The sequence below is a fragment of the Corvus hawaiiensis genome, chromosome 2 (genome assembly GCF_020740725.1).
Source record: "Corvus hawaiiensis isolate bCorHaw1 chromosome 2, bCorHaw1.pri.cur, whole genome shotgun sequence".
Classification (NCBI taxonomy): Eukaryota; Metazoa; Chordata; class Aves; order Passeriformes; family Corvidae; genus Corvus; species Corvus hawaiiensis.
In genome coordinates this window covers 37,601,320-37,625,200 of record NC_063214.1, presented here as the reverse complement: position 1 = coordinate 37,625,200, position 23,881 = coordinate 37,601,320, and the positions used below count along the sequence as shown (strand labels likewise).

The 23,881-nt window shown below is 37.7% G+C and overlaps 1 protein-coding gene across 29 annotated transcripts in view; it reads right to left on the bottom strand.

The window, feature by feature from the left end:
• DLG2 (discs large MAGUK scaffold protein 2) overlaps nucleotides 1-23,881 on the bottom strand; it is a 1,000,200-nt gene that overhangs the window by 292,539 nt on the left and 683,780 nt on the right. For all 29 annotated transcript variants that reach the window (XM_048294433.1, XM_048294432.1, XM_048294434.1 and 26 more), the window contains one exon: nucleotides 14,197-14,366. In XM_048294433.1, coding sequence (XP_048150390.1) covers nucleotides 14,197-14,366 — 170 coding nt within the window. The remainder of the gene's footprint in view (nucleotides 1-14,196; nucleotides 14,367-23,881) is intronic.

Genomic DNA, 23,881 nt, shown 5'->3' with positions numbered 1-23,881 from the left:
GAGACTCTGAAAATGGATTAATGAGTCATTGCACTTTGCTTTGATTCTTTTTGTCTCTCTGAAACTGTAGTTTGGTCCCTTAGTTCAGTTTACTGATGATGCTGTCTTGCAGCACTCTAGGAAACAAAGTGAAGTAAGTATGTTTTATTTGCTGGTGAGAAGCACCCTGCACTCCCACAGAGTAAAATCAGACACCCGTGCCTTTCTAAAATAGATGAGGACAGGACCTCTAGTGACAGTATGGGGGGTAACAGCTTTAAACTGAAAGAGGGGAGATTTAGATTAAATATAAGGAAGAAATTTTTTATGATGTGGGTGGTGAAATACTGCCACATGTTGCCCAGATGTGGATGCCATCCCTGGAAACATTCAAGACCAGGCTGGACGCAGGTCTGAGAAACCTGGTCTAGTTGAAGATGTCCTTGGTCATTGCAAGAAGGCTGGAACTAAATGACCTTTAAAGCTCCCTTCGTACCCAAAATATTCATTAATCAGTCTATGATTCTACGACTTCTCAGAAATTATGCCAAATATTTTCTAAGGGAATCATATTCTAGCATACCTAACCAGAAAGGGAATGTGAACTCACATTTGAAACAGAATTACAAATTTTTTTCAGACTGGTCCCAGACCACTAAAGATTTTCTAAGAGCTTGTGCTTAGCAGAATTGAGACGCAGTATAACACTTAAAAAATATGGTTGTTCAAGCCTGAGTTACACCACAGATTTTCTGTAAGTTTCCCTCTTAATGAGATAACACAAGACCCTGCTGTTAGTCCCTTGAGGGGTTCTAGCTAGGAGTATTAACAAAGCCTTTCCATCAGCTATTTCAACTAATAATAAACCCTGAACTTTCTGCAATGCCAGAGCCAGGGTCTAGGTCAGTCTCTGGGAACTATATATGCAGCATTTCCAACAAAAAATGAAACCCTGGGGGAAAGAATGAATGCACTAACACCTTGCTTTATTCACAGACCATTTCTGGGCCCCATTTGGAAAATTTAGGCAGGTATTTGGATGAAAAGATTAATACCAGTGAGATTCACCCGAAGCTTACAAGACTGATTTTAGCTGTAAAGAAACTCAGCTCTGATAGGGGCTGGACAGAACTGTTTATATGAAGTCAAGAATTAGCATTAAAAGACTTGGTGCAGTCCAAAGCAAAGGAGTTTTTACCAGCCTCCAAATACTGAAACATGCTGGGCCACACACCCTTTGGTGAAGAACCAGCCACCCATCAGATCAAATTGTTCCTAATGAGCATGATCCTGGCTTGAGCAACAGAAAAACTGGAAAGACAGAGAAATGCAGATTAAGAAGCAGATTATCTGTTCTAATATTCAGTAATACTTTCCCATGCACAGAAGTTTCTTTTCTAAAATGTTTTATCCTTCCTAAAGCAAAAAACCATGGAAATGAAAAATATAAAATTACTATTGAGGACAGGCAAAGGACATGGTTTTTTTATCTGGAAGACACCCTCTTCATTTCTGCAGATGGAGGATTTAAATAACCCCATGCCTACTCTTTGTCTTCACCGTACAGTGAAATGAAAAAAAAATTGTTATGGATCTTGGGACAGGAAGAAACTCAATGGATCATTACTCTTCTCAACCTGAAGTAGAAGCAACTACAGTTGCATTATGTCTAACAAATCGCTGTCCAGGTATCTCCCATGCTGCAGACCTGTTGTCCTCCCTGGTAATCGATCACATCACAATCCTCACTTCTTCTACATCCAGTACAAATCTTGTTCATTATTTGTCTATTAAATTTTGTTTCACACCCTCCCTAGGCAGCACAGAGAGTAAACTCCCTCTTCAAAGATGTGCTGCAAGGCAAGATTGCTATCAGGTGCCCGTAAACTGCCCCCCACCGCCCACTTAGTCTTTGGTATTTCAGATAAATGGCTTCAGATCACTCATTTATTCATTGTAGTACAGGCTTTCTAAATCTCTGATCATTTTTACAGCTTTTTCCTGGAGTCCCTCCAACTGGCATACACCCTTCTTGAAGTGCAAAGCTCAAAGCTTTACCTGTAAAGGATGAAAGGAATGCTCCTATGTCTTATAAATCATACCTCAGTTTATAAAACCAATTATAGCATTTGAATGTTTCCTCACAGCAGGATGTGTAAGAAACAAGATGTTACAGCTAACAAAGTTCTAGCTACACTTCCACAGGATTCTTTTCCTACAGTTTTATGTTAGCACTATTTAGCAGAGTATGTGGTTATTTCTGCTGAAAGCACCTTGCAGTTGTCCTTGCTGAACATCTTTGCTTTTTCACACTACTTTCAGTGTTGAACCCTCCCAACACATGGAGGTATCTGAGAAGAACAAGGAAGAGATGCAGAAGAGAAGTATGGCCTCTTCTGGTTACTCTTCAACCTTTTTCTAGATGCTTATAAAGAGATTTCCTACTTTTTCCAATATTCTTCTGAGATTCTAAAAGCAAACTGATGGCTTTATAGTCCCTTGGGTCCTCTTGTTCACTTCAGTGAAGATGTGTTTTCTGCTTTATCTTCCCAGTTTTTCACCTCACCTTCTCCCCATGGTTGCTCAAACCCGACTGTTGTCAGCACTCAGACTTCATCAGATAAATTCTGGTGGTCTGTCATCAAGACCATCAGGACCTGTGCGTGTGTGAGTAGCTAACTTCCCTAAGTACTGCCAGACCTATTGCTTCTTCGTTTGAGGCTGAGGTCTTGTCCCTTTGTTGCTGATTTTAATCATGATACAAACCTTATCAGAGATGACCTTTCTGTGAAAATTGATGCCAGCAAAAAGGTAGGCACTTTTCATATCTTGTCTTGAAAGCACCTACAGTCACAACATCTCTCTGTAGCTGTCAAGTACATCTTTGAAATTACAATCCTGATTTACAGAGGGGGTATGATTTGCTGTAATAGCATTTCAAAGTATAATTTAAAAATAACCCAAATTTCTGAAAGTTATGACATTTGATAATAACTCAAATTTAGAAATGATACACATCTGACCTGCAGACTGTGAATGATTTACCCCTGACCTACCATTTACTGAGTTTATTTTTCAATTACAGTATATAAAATGTAAATGTGCCTACAATAAACAATTTTACTAAATTATTTGTTGTAATTTTATTTTTCCTTAGTTCTCTCTGTTGTTGAATAATATGCCTTTCTATTAATTTCACAAGAAAGCCTACAAATTGTTTTGCATAAGAAACAAAACAAAAACCAAACCACAATTTTGAGAAAGAAAACTCTATCATGTCCTTATTTGCAAATATCACTTTCCAAAATAAATATGTCAAGCATGTCTTGGGGCTATTGTTCTTTTAGCTTATGCAACATATCTTTTATCATATCCTAAAGAGTTTTTCTGTCATTATACACTTTTTTACATAAGCTCTAAGATCTTGCTTGGCAACTGTTTATGCCTATCAACCAATAATGACAGGACAATTTTTTTTTCTAAAGAATCCAAAAGCAGGTTTATTATTTGTTCATATAAGTTACTACTCAAAATTCAGAAGCCAACATCCCAGGTAATGAACACAGAGCTTTGTGCTCTTGGAATATTTTGGAAATACTCTCTAGTGTTTATGGTTTCATGGAGATTCCCTCCACAGATATATAACTTGAGTTTTCAAGCTTTCAGAGTTGCATTTTTGTCTGAAACTAGCCACTAAGGACACAAGCATTAAGCTATCTCCTTGCCTTTCTCATATAACAACAGCCAAAATCTGCCCTGGAGGAGGTCACAGCAATTTTTTTCATCTACCAAGCACACAATGCTTAATGTTGTAAAAAAATATCTCAACTTGCCATTGGACCAAGCAGCAGAATTTCTGAATGAAAAAATCTTAAATGAGTCTCTGCAAGATAAGAAGAACAAGTGGTACTCTCATAAATCAATGGCTTTACAGCCCACTTGAAAGAAGAAGAATTGAAGAGCAGCTGCCTATGTGTCAGGGAGCACAACTTTGGCACAGCAAGACTCTACTTTTTTTCTGTAAGAAGCTTGATCTCACTGCATCTGCAATAGAGGAACCTTCACTTCATGTGAAAACTCAGCTGGCCTTTGTACATGTCACTGATATGACACAGGCAGACCCAGAACCTTTGTGCAGTGGGTCCCAGAGCCTGGACTTCCTGGTCTCAAATCTTATGACAGCACAATTGGAAAAAACTGCCATCTGCACAGACCGTGTGTTCCACGGCCAACAGCGAATGGTCTTCCACCTAAACTCCAAAAAATAGCTGCCATATCTAGGAGTTCTAATATAATATTTAAAGACACAAACCAACCAACCAAAAAACACTAACTGATGAAGGAAAAGCAGTTCTTCAACGCCACTGGACAAACGTTCTATAATAACAAACGGCAAGTTGAAGCTAAAATACTACAGAGAAATTTCTTTTTGCCAAATGTATTATTTCTTTTGTTTTCATTAAGGATAACTAAAATTTTATCTAGAATTTGGAATACTGGAAGAAAAATGAGGATGACAGATCTGCAGAAAGGACTAGGTCATAGTAATGGAAATAGCCAGATGAATGACTACTGCAATTAATCACTTTGGTGTTTGACTTCTAAGACAGCTATTCACTTCAGATGTTGAAAGATGCCTTAATATAAATCCTTCCTTTTTTTTTCCAACTAGCGCAAACAAAAGAATAATATTGACAATCTAAAATAATTTTTAAATAGGCTGCAGTGTGATATTTTATTTACTATATCACTTGAACCTCTAAAGCTGCAGCTAGCTTTGTCTCTCCACCATGATTAGAATCTGTAATGCCTTTCTCAGAAGACTTAAAATACTGTCTACCCATGCTTAGGATTACAGGAAAGAGACAAGAAAACAACAAAACTGAAGAGCTACATCTCCTCAAGCTATAAAAAAGTAATTAAATACAATTTACTCCTTTTAAGGTACTCTTCATGTCAATGCAGTATTTTGCTGATGTGTGTTGTCCTCCAGACAGCAGACTTCTTGAGAAAGATCTGGACATCTAAAAACTATCAAGAAGACAGAACTTGCTACATAGATAATTAACTGAACAATAAAGGATGAAAACACTGTTCTGTAGTTTCATGTGACTAATTTGCACATTTGGCTTTATATTCAAAAATGGATGAAGGTCTCCAAAGGAGGAAACATAAGGACTTTCAGACTACTCAGGTGAAATGAAAGGTGGTGTGTCAATGAACATACTCCACACAGCAGGCTAATCCCCATCTTCTGTTGCATCAGGGTGTCACATCAGGCTCCAGAAATAGCTGTCATATAACTGTTTTTTAAAGTAGTGAAAGATCAAGCATAATCGTTCTCTAAAATTTACCTGAAGAATTTAAAACAAGGATCAGATAGGTAGAGGAAAATGGCCAAGAAAACTGCCACTCCCTAGGAAATTCTCACTACTCCACTAAGAAACAGAAAAAAAAGATGTTGGCCTCCTGTCTACATAAAGACTTTTTTCCACACTCAGCCCAGTAGTTTAGCAAATGATGGCACTGTCCTTCCTATATTTTGATTTATCATGTATTGGAAATACTGATGAGACAATTAACACTCTGCTGTACTGTCTGCTGCCCTGTCTGCTGCATCTCCTCCTCTCCTCTTGATGAAAATAGCAATGGCAAACATAATGAAAGGGATTCCCCTTTTAACTCTTACACAGCACTCTAGAATGGGGATGGAAATGATAAAACTATTCTCTGACCCAGAAATTTACAACCTAAAGGAAAAAAGGAGTACAAACACATGTTATAATGGCAAAATTATGAGACTTACTGTATTACATTTAGTCAGGAGAAAACTCTAGAACTGAAAAAGAAGCTGGACAAGATCCATGAGGAATTCCTCACACTTGGCATAGGCAAATAAAAAAAGACACTTAGTCTTTGGGATTTTAAAAAATTACATAGAGTAAAAGGACACAGTGTCAAGTAGAATCCCAAAGCACACACATCACAGTTTTTCATACAACCCCAAGACAAAAGATGTTCCGAGAAACTTTTCAGCAGTGTGCTGGAGATCATTATGCAACTGGGAAATCCATTTAAAAAGCAAGTTCCTTTGAAGCATTTCCACAAGGATGGGATAAATCAAGTACAGAATTTTTAAATGCTCTGCTTTATTGTCACCCAGAAGGATGCCATATGAGCCAAGCTGGAGATGCATCCATCACTCATCCAACAGCTGAGCGCAGAGATTAATAAGCCCTTTCTCTAACGGAAGCAACTGAAAATAAAAAAAAAAAAGCTGACATCTTCCTTCTCTCAAATTTTCAGAAAGAAGTTAAGAGTTAAACCTGCGAAGGTGACAAGGACAGCATCAGGGGAATCTAGTACGTCATGCTAACAGCTCTTGATTCTCAGCAAAAGCCACAGAAGTAACTTTAACCACAGCAAAAGGACCAACACCCCATGACAGAATGATAAAAGGTCATGCTGGAACACCATACCCATTGCTGTGTCACAGCTGAAGAAACTAGGCAACTGAATAATAATACAAAATTCCTACCTAATTCAGAAAGAACAAGCACAGAAAATTTTGTCAATTGAAATGTCAATGATCTACTTAGCTCCAAAGATGGCTGAATTTGGTCTTATGTGACACAACTTCATAGCACCATCTTCTGCCATTTAAGTGCACTTGTAATGAAAAGATGACAGATTTATTTTCCTTCTCCACTGGAAACAAAAAGCAACCAGCCAGAGCTTATTTTTCTTGAAACAAAATCTGCAGTTTGTTGGCATCCAAGCCTACCTGCACATCTATCTTTCCCTGAGCTGGTGCCTTTGCTCTATTGCAGCCACAGTTCATTAAGATGAAATGTGTTCAGCTGAAGCTGCCTCATCAGTAAGTATTGCTGAAGCAATTTAGTAATGATCTTAATGCACAGTGCTGGATTTTTATAGCCATCTCAATTGGCTATTAAAACACAGCACTGCACTTCAAATTGCTACTGCACCACTTCAGAAATAGTTACCATGATGGAGTTGCAGAAGCAATGTTCGTTTCAGTGGAAACCTTACCCTTTGTGAATGATTTCTGGAAAATGATACTTAAAACCTACTATGAGATTAGATGTTCATTTTGCATATGAACACAGGATTCTTAAGACCTGCTTGGAGAGTTCTTAGGAGGTAAATAGTTTCAAGGGAAAAACAGACAAAATACGTGCCTATAATTTTGCTGCAGTCTTCCCAGTCATGATGTTTACTTCTTTGCAGCTAATACAAAATGACACTTAAATAGAAAAGGGGAAAATCAGAGTTATCATGAAGATATAAAAGACTTTGAGCAAGTAATATCCTACAGCTCACGGGATAGCTCCAGTTTTAGGTGACACAACCAGCCAGAAGGAGAGATTTTGAATTCCATTTGAAATTTTCCTTTTTGATTTGGAAAATAATTTATTTAATGACTGACTATTAATCTCCAAAGATGGTTGAATTAGGTCTTATGTGACAGCAGGCCGATTCCACCCCTTCCTGTCATTAAACTGCGTTTCTAACAAAAAACATGACAGATTTACCTCCCTTCTCTGCTAAAGACAAAAAGACTACAGCAAAAGCCTGAAAAACTAGAACTGAAGAGACACTCTAATAACAATAACTATTATTTTGTGAAATTATATATAAGAACTACTCTTCAGGAATGGAAGGAACCACTGCACAGGATCAATGTGGGTTTTTTAAAGAAAAACTTCATATATGGTAATTTACACAAATGAAATGGCAACTCTTTAGTGACCAAAGGCAGACAATACATTTGATACTTGATTTATACCATAAAGAATATTATAATAGCAGCTGTATGCATTTATCATCACTTAAAGAACATGATCCTCAGCCTGTGAAATATAAAGGTGCAGATACAACCTACCACATCAAGCATTAGCAATACAAATATGTCAAAATATTGTTGGAAAACAGCAAAGGCTTTTATAGCACTATCACGGAGCTCTCTAATTCTATGATTTTCAAGAGAATACAATTTTCATATGATAAACTATCAGATACTCACATATTCTTACATTAGACAATCCTAACCTTCAGGGAAGCCATGCTTTTTAGTGGTGTTAACTTATAAATGATGGTTTGAGTCACTATCTTAAAACTGGAAAATTATGTATTAGTGTTCGATGGAGCACTTTCTGCTAATTGGAGGAAATATGAATTCCTTCAAGCAAAGACATTTCACAAAAAATGGTAATTTAGTTTTAGTTGTGGTGGTTTTCTATTTATATCTGAAGTAAGTGATATGGTTACAGCAATATGAAGTGAAGCACTTAAATTAGAGTTGAGAACCAAAATAGTTTGTTAAACCCAGATTTGAGAAAGTTTGCCTGCTTCCTCATTTTTATACTGTTCTGTCTTCTAAGTTGCCCCATTTTGCTCTGTTTTAGAGAAGGATTCATAGAGCACAGAAGGAAGAGAACATTCAAAATCAGAAGTAAATTCACAGCTGATGAGATCACAAGACTGAAATTCTTCAAAGACTGTAAGAAAAGGTCCTGGTCAAAATGTGAAAAAACTATTTTGTTGAAAACACTGGACCTAACAAAACATTTCTTAATTTCTTAATTTAGAAAATCTCTGCCTAACTTACCATAAAACCTTCCATTCCCACATGCTAAAGTTTGCTATAGCATATTTAGTGTCTCTTAAATTAGAGAAAATAGACCATTAAAGTAGTGGGAGTAATAGCTGCAATAATAAAAAAAAAAAAAAAAAAAAAAAGTACCATCATCAGTCTGAAGCAAGCACTTGCAATCAGTTATCAAACAGCAAGATCTGAAAGCTCTCACTGTTCTCTGAAATTGGAAAATAAATAATTAGGGTTCTTTGCTTGCAAAAAGCCCCTTCTTTCATTTTAAGTGCTGTACCTATTACCTGAGATAAAAAGGTAACTTATGACTTTGCTGTGCTAGATAAAAGTGGTAAGTTTCCTCCTTTCCTTACTGAAAGCAGCACTTGTAAAAAAATTTCTTTTTTAATCAACCCTCTATTCTACTATTCTGAATTGAACTTTTCTTTTTCTGCAGACATTTTGAAATATACATAATTGAACTGTATTTTTGTTTCAGCTGTATATTTCAGTTGTCGTTGCAAGCTGGGATACTATCTATGAAACAGAACACAAGGTATTTCCAATAAAGCCATCAATCCAAACTAAAATAGGTCTATTCTTATGAAAAAAGAAGCATGAAACTCTAGGAAGCTACAGATGGTAAAGGACTACAGGATATTTCAGTAACAATCCAAGATAAATCTACAGTGAAATCATACCTTATACTGATGGTGAAAAATCCCTGCATCTTCTCAAGAAAATCCCATAACTTATCAGAGTCAAAAAATACACTGCTTAAACCATAATGATTCTTTTTTTTTTATTATAGTAAGAAAGCTTTGTAACCATCCACTGAATTTATTTAGTGTCATCAAGAATAAAACAAAGAGTTACAGGAAAAGGAAATCTACCATGTGGCACAGAGTCGCTTCAGTTCACCACAGAACACAATGAAATGGAAACTCTGGAACTGGTTATGCCCAATGATATAGTCTAACATTTAGACAGATATACATAACTCTCAAAATAAATGTGCATTATGCCCTTTAGAGCAACCCCATTTTATTTTTGAGTATTTCATTGAGATATCTGATTTAGGAGCTTAGTCTTTGCTGATTAAGAAATTTAAGATAAGGATAGCCTTCCAGAGGGAGATAGAGAATTGGGCTGAACAGTGCTTAAGAGATGCATTAATTTTCAATCTGGAGCCCCAAAACATAACAAGACTCCAAATGGATTAAAAGAAAAGCTTTGATATGGCCCTAATTCTGAGAGCAGGAAGAGTAGAGAATTAAGTGCTCCTAAATATGTTTTGTTAAGCACACAAAGCAGGGTGGGGTGGACCTCATGAGAATGTGTCACTGCCTGAATACACCAGGAATGACCAAAAAGCATGCTTATAGAAAATAAAAAAGTGACAGAGCCTTTTCATCTAAAATGCAGTGACCAAAAGGGCTGCTCCAGTCATCACGGCAAGATCCCGACACAGCTCAAATGCTGTAATGATAGGCACTATTATCATGAAGGGTGTGGGAAAGTCATCCTACTTCTCTGCGTCTTTATCCTCAGGCCACCAGAATACCCAGACAGCAAAAGTAGCTGTCCTTTACGTCGTTCCTTTTTTGGGTGTTTTTAAGTCTGACATTTCTCCTTTCAAGTTTCCTGGTCCTCAGCTGCTCCACTTCACATACCCCGAACTTCCTTTCTGCAGTTTTGTTGTCTTTTAAGACATCACATTTCCCATAGAGGTGAGGTCAAAATTTTATTATCTGATCCAACACTGCTGTTACTAGAATCCTTATTTTCTGCCTTTGTTTTTTTCTTCTGGTATATTATATCAGAGCTTAAATTATCAGGTAGGTGGGCACGTAGGTAGGCAACGTATTACATGACCTCTGTGTTTCCCCAAATTTCTGACTGCCAGAAATTTTCTACAATGGTAGAAATAAATTTTTCTGCTGATTATTTAAAAATGAAATTTTAAAACATCGAGTTTAATTTCTATAACTAATTGTGGGTCAGCATATTACACAATGCTTCTGGGTTTAGTAAAAGTATATTTGGAGTGTGATAGGACAGCATGAAAATCTCGAGGTCAGTGGAACTCCTTTGGTTTAAAGTCCTCCAGTCCAATGCAATGAAATGGGACTGAGCACTGGAACCCCTGAACAGTGACTGAAGTTCACAGTTCCCTGCACATACATGGTTCTTTGTAGGGTCTTACAGGAAGCTAATGCACAAGTTATATTACAAAGCCAGACAGCACCATTAAATTGCTTTGTTTTGAATGCTTGCACTTTTTTTGCTCCCCAGGAACAAACACTGCAGTGTGCGCAATCCATTCTCATTACTGCTAGTCTTGTTTCAATACAGAGGAAGAAAAGCATATGACTTAATGACAGGATTTTTAGTAGTGTCTAAATCCCAATGATTTTCAGTAAGAAAGCTGCATGTAAATCTTTCCTCTGTTACAGCTGCCAGCCACTGCAGAGATGCTGGCTGCTAAAACCGGCAGTGACCTGGAAGTGACTGAAATAAAATACTTACTGTTGGCCACTCAATCCTTTGCAAAGCCATACATTGAACTGGATGCCTGACTGAAGAGACATGCAAGAGGCATACAAAAGACAATCTCCCAAGCACATGAAAGAGAGGAAGAGCCTGCAAGGATGACAGTCAGCAATTATCTTCAAGACACAGCCTATGGCTATCTGCCAGTATTAGCAATCAGGTATGTCAAAGTGATGATCAGCTTTAAATGCCTACACAGCTGCAGCTCTCTTTGAATCCTTGACTTTCCTGTTACACAACTCTTTCCCCCCAAAAATAAAACTAAGGGTTACAGGGCTTAGCATATGATGCTAGGAGAGCTTTTTTTGTAAAGCAACAAGAACACCTGCATGGGGATCTGCATTCAGAAGGGACCTCCTGGCAGCACACTACCGTGTCCTTCCCCATCATACGCCCAAAGCCATCACCAAACAATGTTTATTTAACATCTTATGTTCAGGATACATTCACCAAGTTAATCAATGTCTTTCATATGGTGGTTGCTACCTACAAAAATTAACACCCATTAAAAAACCCCAACTAACCAATATGGACTAATAACTTGTAAAAGCCCTCATCCTGAATATCTCAGATGAAATTAAAAGGAGCTCTACATAAAAAAGCCTTGCAAATTTCCTTCTTTACCGACTTCAAGTACTGAAAGATATAATCTACTACACATAGACAGGCAAGCTAGGGATCTCTGAGTTTATTTGGCATTATGGAAGCCAAGACTTGCTTTCATGTGGTAAATTCTCAGAGCAGTAAGGAATGAACTCAGTAAATGCTGGGTTATACACTGACAGAGACAGTCAGGAAAAGAACTGAAGAGATATTTGGTACTCCAAGTTTGGTATGGAACAACCTTCTTGTCTAAAAAACAGATTTACTTTATTAACTTTGTGAGTATGAAAGAAGGAATGGTGTGGAAGCCACCATGCTGGTGTTCAGGTCCTGCTCTGGACACCAAAATGTCCCAATTTGACTCTGAGAAGTAAGAAACACTGTTTATATAAATACTGTGGTTCTTACACTGCACAGTAATGGTTTGAAAGACTGGTTCACAGATAAATCACCTGAAATATGAGGAGATAAGCATCACAGGAGTGCCATCACAGGCCAAGAGTCACAGGTTTTATTCTCAACTTCTGCTATGAGTTTGATGCCTCTCAACAGATAACTTTTCATGGAAGATTTTGAAAAAAAAAATCAAAGAAAAACTGCTACAGCTATTAAAAATAGTATTGGTAAGGTTTTCATCCCAACTATAATTTTTTTTTTAATTTTTTATTTTTTATCTGTGTATATACAGAAAGCATAACAGAGCATGTTTCCTTACTGCCTGAATTATGAAGGTAAAACCCCTGGCTTTTGCAGAAAACTAGCACATCAACTTATTTTTTATCCAAGTTTCCAGTGAAATTGTTTCTATAAAAGTAAAAATAAAAAAAAAATACATTCAACCCAGCAATAAAATTCATTATTTACAGCACTTATCTGTAGTAAACTTCATATAAGAATATAGCTACAAAATATGTTTTCAGCAGTAGGCAGCAAAAGTTCTTTAGCTTGCCATAAAAGGCACGTTTTTGGTGTCCATTCTGTTTTATGAAAATAATTGTAAAAAGAAATAGTTTCAGGCATACACTCAAAACAAACACCATGCAAACCCATTATTAGATAATGATTGCCTCTCTTGTCGGTTTCCACAATGTAGCAAAAATTTGGTCACGGTGAATACTTTTCCTGTTTTATCACAACCAGAAAGGACATGTTAATTTTAGTTTCTTTAGCCTTAGGTCTCTTCAAAATGACTATCATATCCCACACTTAGTTTAATTCCACATCGCTAAAAACACTGCCTGCACTTCTACTCTGAGTTCATATGCACACAAAATACCATTAGAGATGCTTTTCTATTAGGAAAACAATCCAGCACTGTAACTGACCACAAGAATCCAGACATCTGGGGATTTACCATCAGATGCATGTTTAAATATATCTTACTCTTCTCCAAGAGCAGAGCATAACAAATACACGGCAGTGTCAAACAGTGCACTGTTTTCAGTGTTGCAGTATCTTTGTTAAGTATTAGAGGTCAATCTCAACAATATGTCTCAATATATTAAATATAGTCCACTACTGGTATAAAAAACCCCTATGGAGAAGCACACTATAATATTCACATGAGAGGACATACAAGGGAGAACACTGAAAAAGCTGCAGATTATTCACTATAGATAAAACAGGGAGAGTAATCTCATGTGCACTGCATATATCAAGATATATGCTAATATCTTCATTTCATATACATATATATATATATATATACACATTTATCAAAGACCTGCTTATGAAATAGCTATTATGGATGAAAAAAAAATTAACTGCTGTTCATTCTGTTCACATCTACTGTGAAAATCTACATTTTCTTTGTCCAGAAATTAGCTATGAAGAAAAATGTTTCTAGAAAGAAATTTGGCTTTTTGTTCTGTAACCAGAAGGTTCTGCTAGAAGAGATAAAGCTGACTTAGACTAGTGAAGGTTTTGTGCTGGATTTCCATATAATTTTGAAGGATAAAATAAAATAAATTCCCCTATGTATCTGGGTAAGTTGGTATTCTTGTCTTCATGTTCCAAAGATAACTCTAGAAGAAACCATCATGAAGGTACAGAGGATAAGCTAGATAATCAAAAAACCTTCTGAAAAAAGGAAGAATTCAGAAACTCCGCATTCAACAGAACCTTAAATGAAAGTCAAAGGTCTCAGTAGAGGAACTTTAAAGGTAGTATATGTGCTGCCAATGTAAAGCATAGTATCTCTGTGTCTCTTTAAAGGTAATGAGCCATCTCTGCAGTAAACATCAAACGAAGCAAACCACAACTCCTTGAACTCCTTTATATTTCAGGAAGAGATGTAACCATGAATTCAAGTTATACCAGCCTAAATTAACTCCATTTCAGTATGTGACAGGTCAACCAGTTAGCAAATCAACAAGGTCAGATGCCATTTAAGCCACAAGAGGGGTTAAACATCAAGTTTAAAATGGAGGTTTTTTCATTTTCTTATCTACCTTTAGGTCCTTTGAACAACTTGATCTCTACCACGGTCTCCAGTATAGGTCTTCTTCGCCGGACGTACAATCGCACTATGGAACCAGCCTCCTTTAGGGCCTCCACGGCTTTGCTGTGTGAGACTTCTGACACGTCGACCTCGTTCACTCGCAAGATGCAATCGTTGACCCTACAAGAAAAACGAAGAACCACAGGTACTGAATGCTTCAGCTGTTACTTTGGACTGAACAGAGTTTTGTCACTAGTGCTGTAAAATGAAGACTACTTCACTGGGAATCACAGAATCACGGAACATGATGAGCTGGAAGGGACCCACAAGGATCGTCAAGTCCAAGTCTGGCAGGTGACAGACTTAACGCCATATGCTTCACAAGCAATGAGACAGAGCACTCAGTCCTTCCAAAAGACATACCTGATTCAAACTGGAGTCTACCTAATCATTCACACCTACCATCCTCCTTCATAAATTGGGGTTACATGCACTATAGTGATAGAAATCAGTAATAAACAACTCGTCTTTGCAGACTTCATTAAAACAGTTCTGACTACACAATGTAATTGCTTTAAAACACTCATGCTGCATGCTATTACTACTACAGTTGCTCTTAAGGAAATCTCATCGTGTAATACAAAAGTTATCATAGTAAAAATGCTGTCCTACAAAAAGCAAACAATTTAAAAGAGAATGCTTGATGCTACATAACTTAAATTCTTTATGTTTTCAACATTGACTGTAGGCTACAAGATCTGCTGTATAATAGCTTGGTTTTTTTCTTATTAGAATACTAATAAAATTCCCTCATAGTTTTACTTTGAGCATTTACTACAGCATGTGAGGATGAACATATAATCACCCTCAATGTCCTGGTTAGATAGAGTTGTATTCTCCTTATCTGACAGATTTGTCCTAGTCGGAAAGGAAATCTACAACTTAAGAGCAGTAAAATCCATCTCCAAAGCAGCAGGCTAATGACTTAACTACTGGGCCATCCTTTTTTTGCAAATGAGGATAAGTGAAAAGAGCAAATTCCAAAGAACTAGATTAATTGAGACTCTACTGCTCTTGTGGAGTACATTTGTTGTGAGGTGCTCTAAGTACTTTGGGTACAGAAGAAAAAGGCATACTGTAAATGAATGTGCTCTTTTGCATGTCTCAAAGGACAATCAGCGAAGCAAATATGGGTTGCTAAAAATATTTCCTTTTCTGCTGTGTTTCTATACATAAAAATCAACTATCAAATGTTACTCTTTACAGCGAAAGATCGCTTGATCTGAGTATTGATCAGGAGTCTTAGTACACAGAGGGAGAATGAAGCTTTACCTAAGTTCATCAGAATTCTGCGAATTTACAATGGTTTTTATCATGCTCTTGTGCTGCTGATTTTGTTTAAAATGAAGCCAAATCAATACGACAAAAAATGCAGTCATTTGAAACTGGCCAAACTTGGAAAGGACACAAAGTCGATACTCCCCTTCTGAGAAAAAGTACTATAACACAAGGTTTCCAGATGTCATTCAATGGTTGGGTTTGGTGGTATGCTCCAAAAGTGGAAGTTTTCATGGTTGGGAGGGGCTTTAAGCAACCTGGTCTAATGGGAAGTGTCACTGCCCAAGGCTGGGAATGATGGAACTAAAGGATCTTTAAGGTCCCTTCCAACCCAAAACAAACTATGCTACTATGATTCTATGCCTTTCCACACCTGTAGGCTTTTTTCTCCCTCATAAGGACATTAATTTTTCATTTTCAATAAATAAATACAATATTCAAGAACTTACATGCTGCAACAATATAAACCTAAAAGGATAAAAGCAAAAAATGTCAGGAAACCCAGTTTGAGAAAATCCTTTCAGATTATTAAGTGCATGGTCTTATCCCTTAGGGATAAAATTATTCTGCCCTTGCAAACAACTCCCCAGTGTGTTTTCCTGGCTTTATATTCACATGACAAGCATATGACAAAATTTTATTTTTGTGATTTCTTTTCCCATTTATTGGTGGATATGCACTATACCTGTAAGTTAGTTTCAGATCCTTACAGACCTCTATGCCAAGGAGAAGATCTGCCTCATAATCCAAGATAGCACAATACAAGTCCAACGGAAGAGATCCTAGTAGTTTCACCAATACATACAGTAGTTGTATTGTCATATAATCAGAGAAAGGTTTGGGTTGGGAGGGACCTCATGCATCTTTATGGCCCTTCTCTGTACTTGCTCCAATAAGCCTTTCCTTAGAAGCCCCCAGAGCTGGATGCAGTGCTCCAGGTGGGGCCTCACAAGGGCAGAGTAGAGAGGAAGAATCCTGTGCCTTGCCCTGCTGCCCATGCTGCTTTGAATGCAGCCCAGGACAGGTTTGGCTTTTTGGGCTGCCAGTGCACATTGCCAGGTCATGTTGAGCTTCTCATCCATCAATACCCCAAGTCGTTCTTCTCAGGGCTGCTCTCAAATATTATGCACACACTTAGATTTATTTAAGTCTGTAGAATCCCCAAATTAGGTAATAAATTAGAATGAGTTACGGAGCTTTTCATATGGCACACTAGCTCATCTAAGTTCTTTAACACAATGAACATATTCTATCAGACTTTTGTAGTATAAATCTGATATGAAGGACCCCAGATAGCTAAATATAGAACACATCCAAAACAGTTGCAACTAATGGAAGAAATATGAGACATCCTTTGTTGTTAAGGGAGAAAGTCAGGGACTCAGGTTACTGATAGTTGTCGCTATCTTCAAAGCAAATAAGGGCTTGTATTAAGGAAAAAAACCTATTTTTAAGGGCTTAAATTTCACTGTATTCATGTGAGTTTGATTTTTACTGTTTTCAAGAAACTGTGCAGACATACTTGAGAAGCTGATAAACGCTTCAGTCAACTTTTAAGTAAACAAGACGAGTAAAATCCTTAGGCACTTACTGGATATATAGTAGGTGACAACTGGTAATGATCATTCTGTTCCCTTGTTCTGTGCAATATGGTGCCCTGAAGGGAAACCCAAAGCAGCATAGTGTGGCAGCTAAGAGCCCCAGAAGACCAAATGGTCCTGCCAAAACACATTAGCCCACTTGCAGCTCCATAACAAAGATAGCTGGAACCAACTATAGACTCAAGAACAAGGGAATAATCTGTACTCCGTGGATCAACATCATGGCACTGACTCCTGCAGTAATCCACAGGTCTTAGTAATCATCCAGCCACCTCCAGGCTAACTGGTATTAATAGGACAACCCTGCTTTTCAAAAGTAGAATTACCATGCCTTCCACTGCAGAATGGCCAACATTAATAGATTCTTTCTAACCAAAGCTGGTTTTTTTCAGTTGCCACCTCAGAAAAACTCAAATTGATATGGACTTTATTTATTCTTTAGTCAGAGCATAAAAATCAAGGTAAAAATAGGTATTATGGGAGAATGAGCGCAAAGCTATGGAATATATCAGGTAGATATATACCTCCATATATCACTATTGAGATATCACACAGGCTACAAGAGTAAGACAAAGAAACACTAAACTTTCTCTTTATTCCTGCTGTGTCAAACCTTTATAGCCAAAGTTTCCCTGCAAAACTGTTGATATTTTCTTTCTTCCAGAACTCACAAGAGCACAGCACTTTAAGCAAGAACACAAGATTCTCAGTGGCAAGCTGAAAGAATTAGTACCGTTTCTTCAAGAAAATAATTATAATTACATTATGTGACCTTAAGAGAATAAATATCGTCCATTAGTTAGAGAAGGCTAACTCTCCCCCTCTTTGCCTTTTTTTTTAAATTCTATACACACCCTTCCTATCCCATAATAACTAGAATTTACAGCACATGGGGTAAAAAAATGTACATATTGATACTGGTTCATATAACTTCCTTCCAAGAGGAATAATATTTATTTTTTTTTAATTTCCACTAAGAATTCAGAATAAAAGATATCACATTTACTACAGCAGTCTTCAGATTTGTCTTTAAAATCATAGACTACAGAGCTAACATTAAATGGCCATGACATATATGCACCTTAGGGCGTAGTCTCCTTATGTATAATGATCCTTAGAGACATGATCCAATTTCTGTAGCAAATTCATGTATATTCTCAGACCCCTTCCTGATATTATAAAGTAGTGTAAAACTATTTCTATTTCAAAAATAAAGAGATAAAACTTACCAGTGAAAGAAAATTCCTGTCTGTTTCTGGAAGCTGGAGGGGAACTAGTGCTTATAAAAATGTCAGATGAAGGTTACAGCCAGTCCTAACTCAAAATTTGACATGTATGTGATTTATAATGAACTTCCAAATATCTCATGGTAACTACTGAAAATACTACTTGATAAAGGTTATGAGTGGGGGGGTATTGTAACTTACCAATGACACAGCAGAATTAGAACTGAACTTAATAAAAATTTGAAATCCCAGGATTGATTTTGATTTTAAAATACGTGCAAATATTGGTGCAATAAAATGGTGACCCAGCTGTATTTAACATGAAGGCACTAACTGAAGTATTGAATCTAACCTATGCTTCTAGCAAGAACAGAATTATCTTTAGTTCTGAGGAAAATAAATAAGGACTAAACCCACAGTGTTTCATTTCTGAGAGAAAAGCATCATCCTTCAAGCCTCTGAATCAATGGCATTAATCTATTGCAATGAAACAAATTCAATAAAATACAAGCTTTTCCCCAATAATGCTGGCCTGGTGCCATCCCAACTCTTCATGCGCAACCTCCACCAGGTTCTTTTCTCATAGTCTACAAATGTAGGATTAAAACCTCACCTGCATACCGCTTCCTTTGTCTCCTGTTTACAGTCTAAATAAGCTTTCCAGAGGAGAGTTCTACACCTTCTTGGCTCATCTCAAACAGGGACCAGCCCTCATTGCAGCCCCTAGGCATACTCAGCATAAACATTGGATAACCAAACAAAGCAGTTCCCTGCCTATTCCTGGCTCCACTCACCCTTGCAACAAGTCTTCAGAAGTGAGAGTTGAAAGGCAAGCACCTCAACCATGCACAAAGGCAGCTCTGTGTGTGTCTGTGTGTATGTGTGTGAGCAAAGACAGGAACTAAACTCTTGCACAGCATTTCCCTAAGGAGATATACCCAGGCAGATGGTTTCTCCCCCTGTACTGGCAAACCAGTTTCAGCGTGTTGGCCCCGGGAGCCCAAAGGCTGGTGGATGGCTGAGCTAACAAGTTTTGCTGAAAAGCAGGGTGTGCTTGCTCAAGTCTAGTGCAGTGCTTCTGCAGCCTCACAACTCGTATCAGCAACTGGAAAGATTACCATCCCAAAAACTGAAATAAAAAAAATCTTATAAAATGTTTCTCATTTAAATATGTGTGCAGATTTTACTACAACATGATGGAAACCCAGTTTGTTTTATAGCACACCACCTGCCTTCAGCCCACAACCTCCAAACCCCATAAGGTTGTGGAGGGGGACCTGAAATTGTGTTGGTCACCCCCACAGCTCATTCCTTTGATTTTTTTCAGTATTTTGGGCATAGAAAATAGCCACTTATCCTTCCAAGTGAAAGCGATCTCTAGGGTATTCCTGCCTAAATGGCAGAAGGTGAAAGACGTGGAAGAGCTTCAGCAAAAGCCTGCCCATGTGGATCCAGCTCACTCCCTCTAGATCCTTGCAGTCCCAGTCACTTTTCACATTCCCACACCCAGGGACATGCTAGCACTCCATCCTACTTCTTGTCCTCCCAAAGTCTGCATGAGAAATAAAAAAGGACAAATGAAATTCCTCCTTTGTTTACCAGGAGACCAGTGATGGTTTTGGAGGCAAAAGTGCCTACTGTAATGCAGTCAAGAATTTCAGATCACATCCAGGGGGGTTATAGGTCCTACCACCGTGATCTGCAGGTGTCCCACCAGCGGACTTTAAGCTTTATTTCAGTTCAAGAACAGAGACCGGAGCTTGAGTTGTCAGGGAATAAGTCAGATTTCAGGAAATACTTCTGAATTTCAGAATGTGTTATTGCCTGAAATGACTGTTTCCATACCCTGTTAGAGACATGACCTTGCTGAGACCTGAGACACAACCAGCACAGCCACAGAACTGTCATAAGACATTTACATTGATTGTCCTTTGCTGCTGCTTTAGTTACCCACAGATTTTTTTTTTTTTTTTTAAACAGCCTCTTAATGAAACACCAGTGTATTAAAGGGTTTGCATAACAGTCATTGAATTTAAAACCCAAGTGACTGGCTACAACATCAGTAAAAATATTAGCAGAGCACTTCCTTATCATATACAGCGTCTCTTTATCCATCTCCTTGTGTTTCATTTATGACTCTAAATTCTATTTTTGAAGTTGTAAGTCAGAAACAGACGGCATAGTGCACTATATAATTAGGAATGGAAAAGTCCCTACAGCCCTTAGACTCTTAGGAGAAAATATATTTAGAAGCTTGAATATGCTCCTATTCACACAGTTTCAATAGAGGATGCATCAGCATTTCCTTTTTTTAATCTTCTTTTTTTCTTAAAGGCCTTAAACTCAGCTGTAAGACTTCACTCCAGACACAAACTTGGCTAAAAAGCAGTTTATTCACTGTTTAAAGGACTTTGGATCCTTTCTGCGTTCTACTGTTTCTGAGAACTTCCTGGGCAAAGCTGGGGCTCTCTCTGAGCCTTTCTGCCACCCCAAAGAGATCCTTTTGTCCTTTTAGGTGGAATGGTGGAATGTCTTTATCACAGGGTGTCAGTTTTTGGGAGTGTATATATATATATATAATGATACACACCTCCTGGCTGAAAATATTCCCTGAGCTGATATCTAGAAACTGACCCCAAAGACACCTCATTTTACATCAAAATTGGCACAGTGAAATCCCATGCAGAGACATCCAAACCAGCTCAAACACTGACAGAGTAGCTCTAGAGTAGAAATCCAGCTGGATCAATACCTTCTATACATCTACAGCCAATTACCACAGGTAAATGGCCATATTAATGCAGCTCTTCAATGCTGAGCTCATTTAGCACTACCTTGAGCTCCTGCACATCGTGACAGGCAGTGATTGATTTCAAGAGAGGACCATTAGTGGCTCCCAACAGGAACAGAAATAGAAAAGATACCAGTCACATACCTTCAGTGCAAAATCCTGTGCAACAGATTAAAACCTTGGCTGCTGGCAGCAGGATTGCTGCAGGCACAGACCGAGGCAGCAAGGCAAGACAGCCAGTAAGGAGACCTGCACTGGAGCTGCCCTGCTGGACCTCCTGACCACATCCCTACCAAGGACCCAGTGGCTCACACAGAGATCCAGCCTTGGCCTAATGGAAACAGTGCTGCCCCTGTGCTCAGAATGATCCCGCTATAGGGAAGCTCGGAGCTAAAATGTGTGGAGTAAGGTGTTTGCTCGTCCAAATGTTAAAAGCTATATGAAGTGATAAACCAGACCAGGGGTCCATCTAGCCTGGGGGTTCTTTCCAACAGTGGCCTTTAGCAGATGTTAAAGGAAAAATATTAACACAACTTTTGCCCGGAATACATTTTCAGCTGCTGGACTTTCCTGAGCCAAAAATACTTTTTTCTTTTTTCCACTTAATATCTCTGGAAAAATTCTTCTTACACAAATTTAACAGTTTTCAAAACTCACGTAAACTCAACATCCCCAGTGTTTTTTTATCAACGAATCTCACAGCTTTGCTACCACTTAAAAAAATTCTCCTTGTGGTCATTTCAACCTGCTGCTTATTAGTTTCATTTGATGTCCCCAAATCCTTTTGTTAGGAGAACAAACATAGGTTCTCATAATCATAGGTCATCATAATCTTCTACATATGACACCTGATTTTTCATCCTAAAATGCCTTGCTAGACAAGCTCTTCAAGCCAAAGGCATAGAGCCGAACTACTGGTAATGCTAATTTAATTTCAGAGATTAAAATCCACCCATCTTTCTATATATATGAATGCCTCTTGGCTGTAACACCTACAGATTTACAACTGAAATCTGAAATAAAATGGAAAGTTAAGGTCAAAGTTGTTTTCATGATGCTTTTTTCTTGACAAAAATGACATTGGTTTATGTTGAACAAATTTTCCAGTCAAGCCAAAAAAAAAAAATTAAATCTAATAAACTCTGAATGAAAACAAAATTGAATAAACTAAAAGATTAGGCAGTCAGAGAAACAAAAATCAAAACAACAATCTGCTGTCTCCAATGTAATCTCTCAGAAAAACAATTTTATTGCCTCTGTTTCCATCACTGAACCTGTTGCACTCTGTATAACATAATGCTCTCCTTAAATTGCAATCTTAGTCTCCCCATTACTCAGGGGAACATCCTCAAGAGCAAGATGGCAGAAATTCTGCCTGTTGCTTTGACTTGATGAAATTTTACATACATTACAGAAATTTACAAGAGCACATAGTGACAGGCCAGGGGTAATGGCTTTACACTGAAAGAGGGTAGATTTTGGTTAGATATTGAGAAGAAATTCTTTACTGTAAGGATGGTGAGGCGCAGGTTGCCCAAAGAAGCTGCGAATGCCACATCCCTGGAAGTGTTCAAGGCCAGGCTGGATGGAAATCTGAGCCAGCTGGTGTCCGTGCCCATGGCAGGGGGTTGGAACTAGATGATCTTTGGATCTTCTTACCCAAACCATTCAATGATTCTATGTAATGAACTCTAACAACCATAACAATGTATGCAGGTCCATGTAAGATTGCTGCTAAGCAGTGCTCAGCGCATCCATAAAGAAGAGACCCTGGTCCACAGCCTCTACCTGGCTTTCAAAACACCATGCTCACTGCAAGGTTGCTCTGGCCCAAGTAACCTTTACTTGTCTTTGAGGAAGTGAAAAAACCTTGAGGGGAAAGAATAAAATACACTGATTTCACAGCCCCTTCAGTTTATTGGTCTGACTACTCTGGAAGCTGAAGCCTCATGCTCCCCAGAGAGAAAAGGACAGTGAATGTGGGTTTCCTTGGAAGGTAATTTTGCCACTACTTTTGTGAATGAAGGCAGCCTTGATTTACTCTTTCCCTTTGGCACTTAAAAGCAATTTGGACATAATTTTGTATCAAAAAAATGTTTGCTCAGCTTCAGTATAATATTCCTAAGACTTTTTAGACCTGGAATTTGTAGATAGCAAAATTTATGCAGTGATGCAGCCGAGTACTCCATTGAGAAATGATCACAAGGGCAAGGGAGACTTAAAAAATAGGTTATTTAAATTATTACAAGCCAAATAAAGAAACAGTGTAATTTAAAGATGTTGACACATGCACTGAAAACTTTTAAAAATGTACTACTGCCAAATGCACTAAGTATTTGTATTTTAAATTATTGATTTCCAAAATAACCTGGTTATTTTATGAAGGCAAATTTTAGCTGTAGGAATGAATTTGTTACTAGAATGTCAAAACTAATACCATTCAATGAGCATTCATGTAATTTAAGAAACTTCAGCTTCAAATAATAATAATTCCTATGAAAATGATTATAATAATAGTGTCACATTATTGATTTCCAAATCAATATTAACTTTGAAAGTTGGTCCAATATTGACTTGGTATTATTTCAAATCTACTCATAAAGACAGAATGCAATTTGGTCAATAATGTTCAGGTGCTCAAAATGGCAGTAAATTCTAAATCAGCTCCAAATGTAATTCTCTAAATTCTCACCTTTGGGGGAAAAAAAAAAAAAAAAACAAAACAACAAAACACCAAAC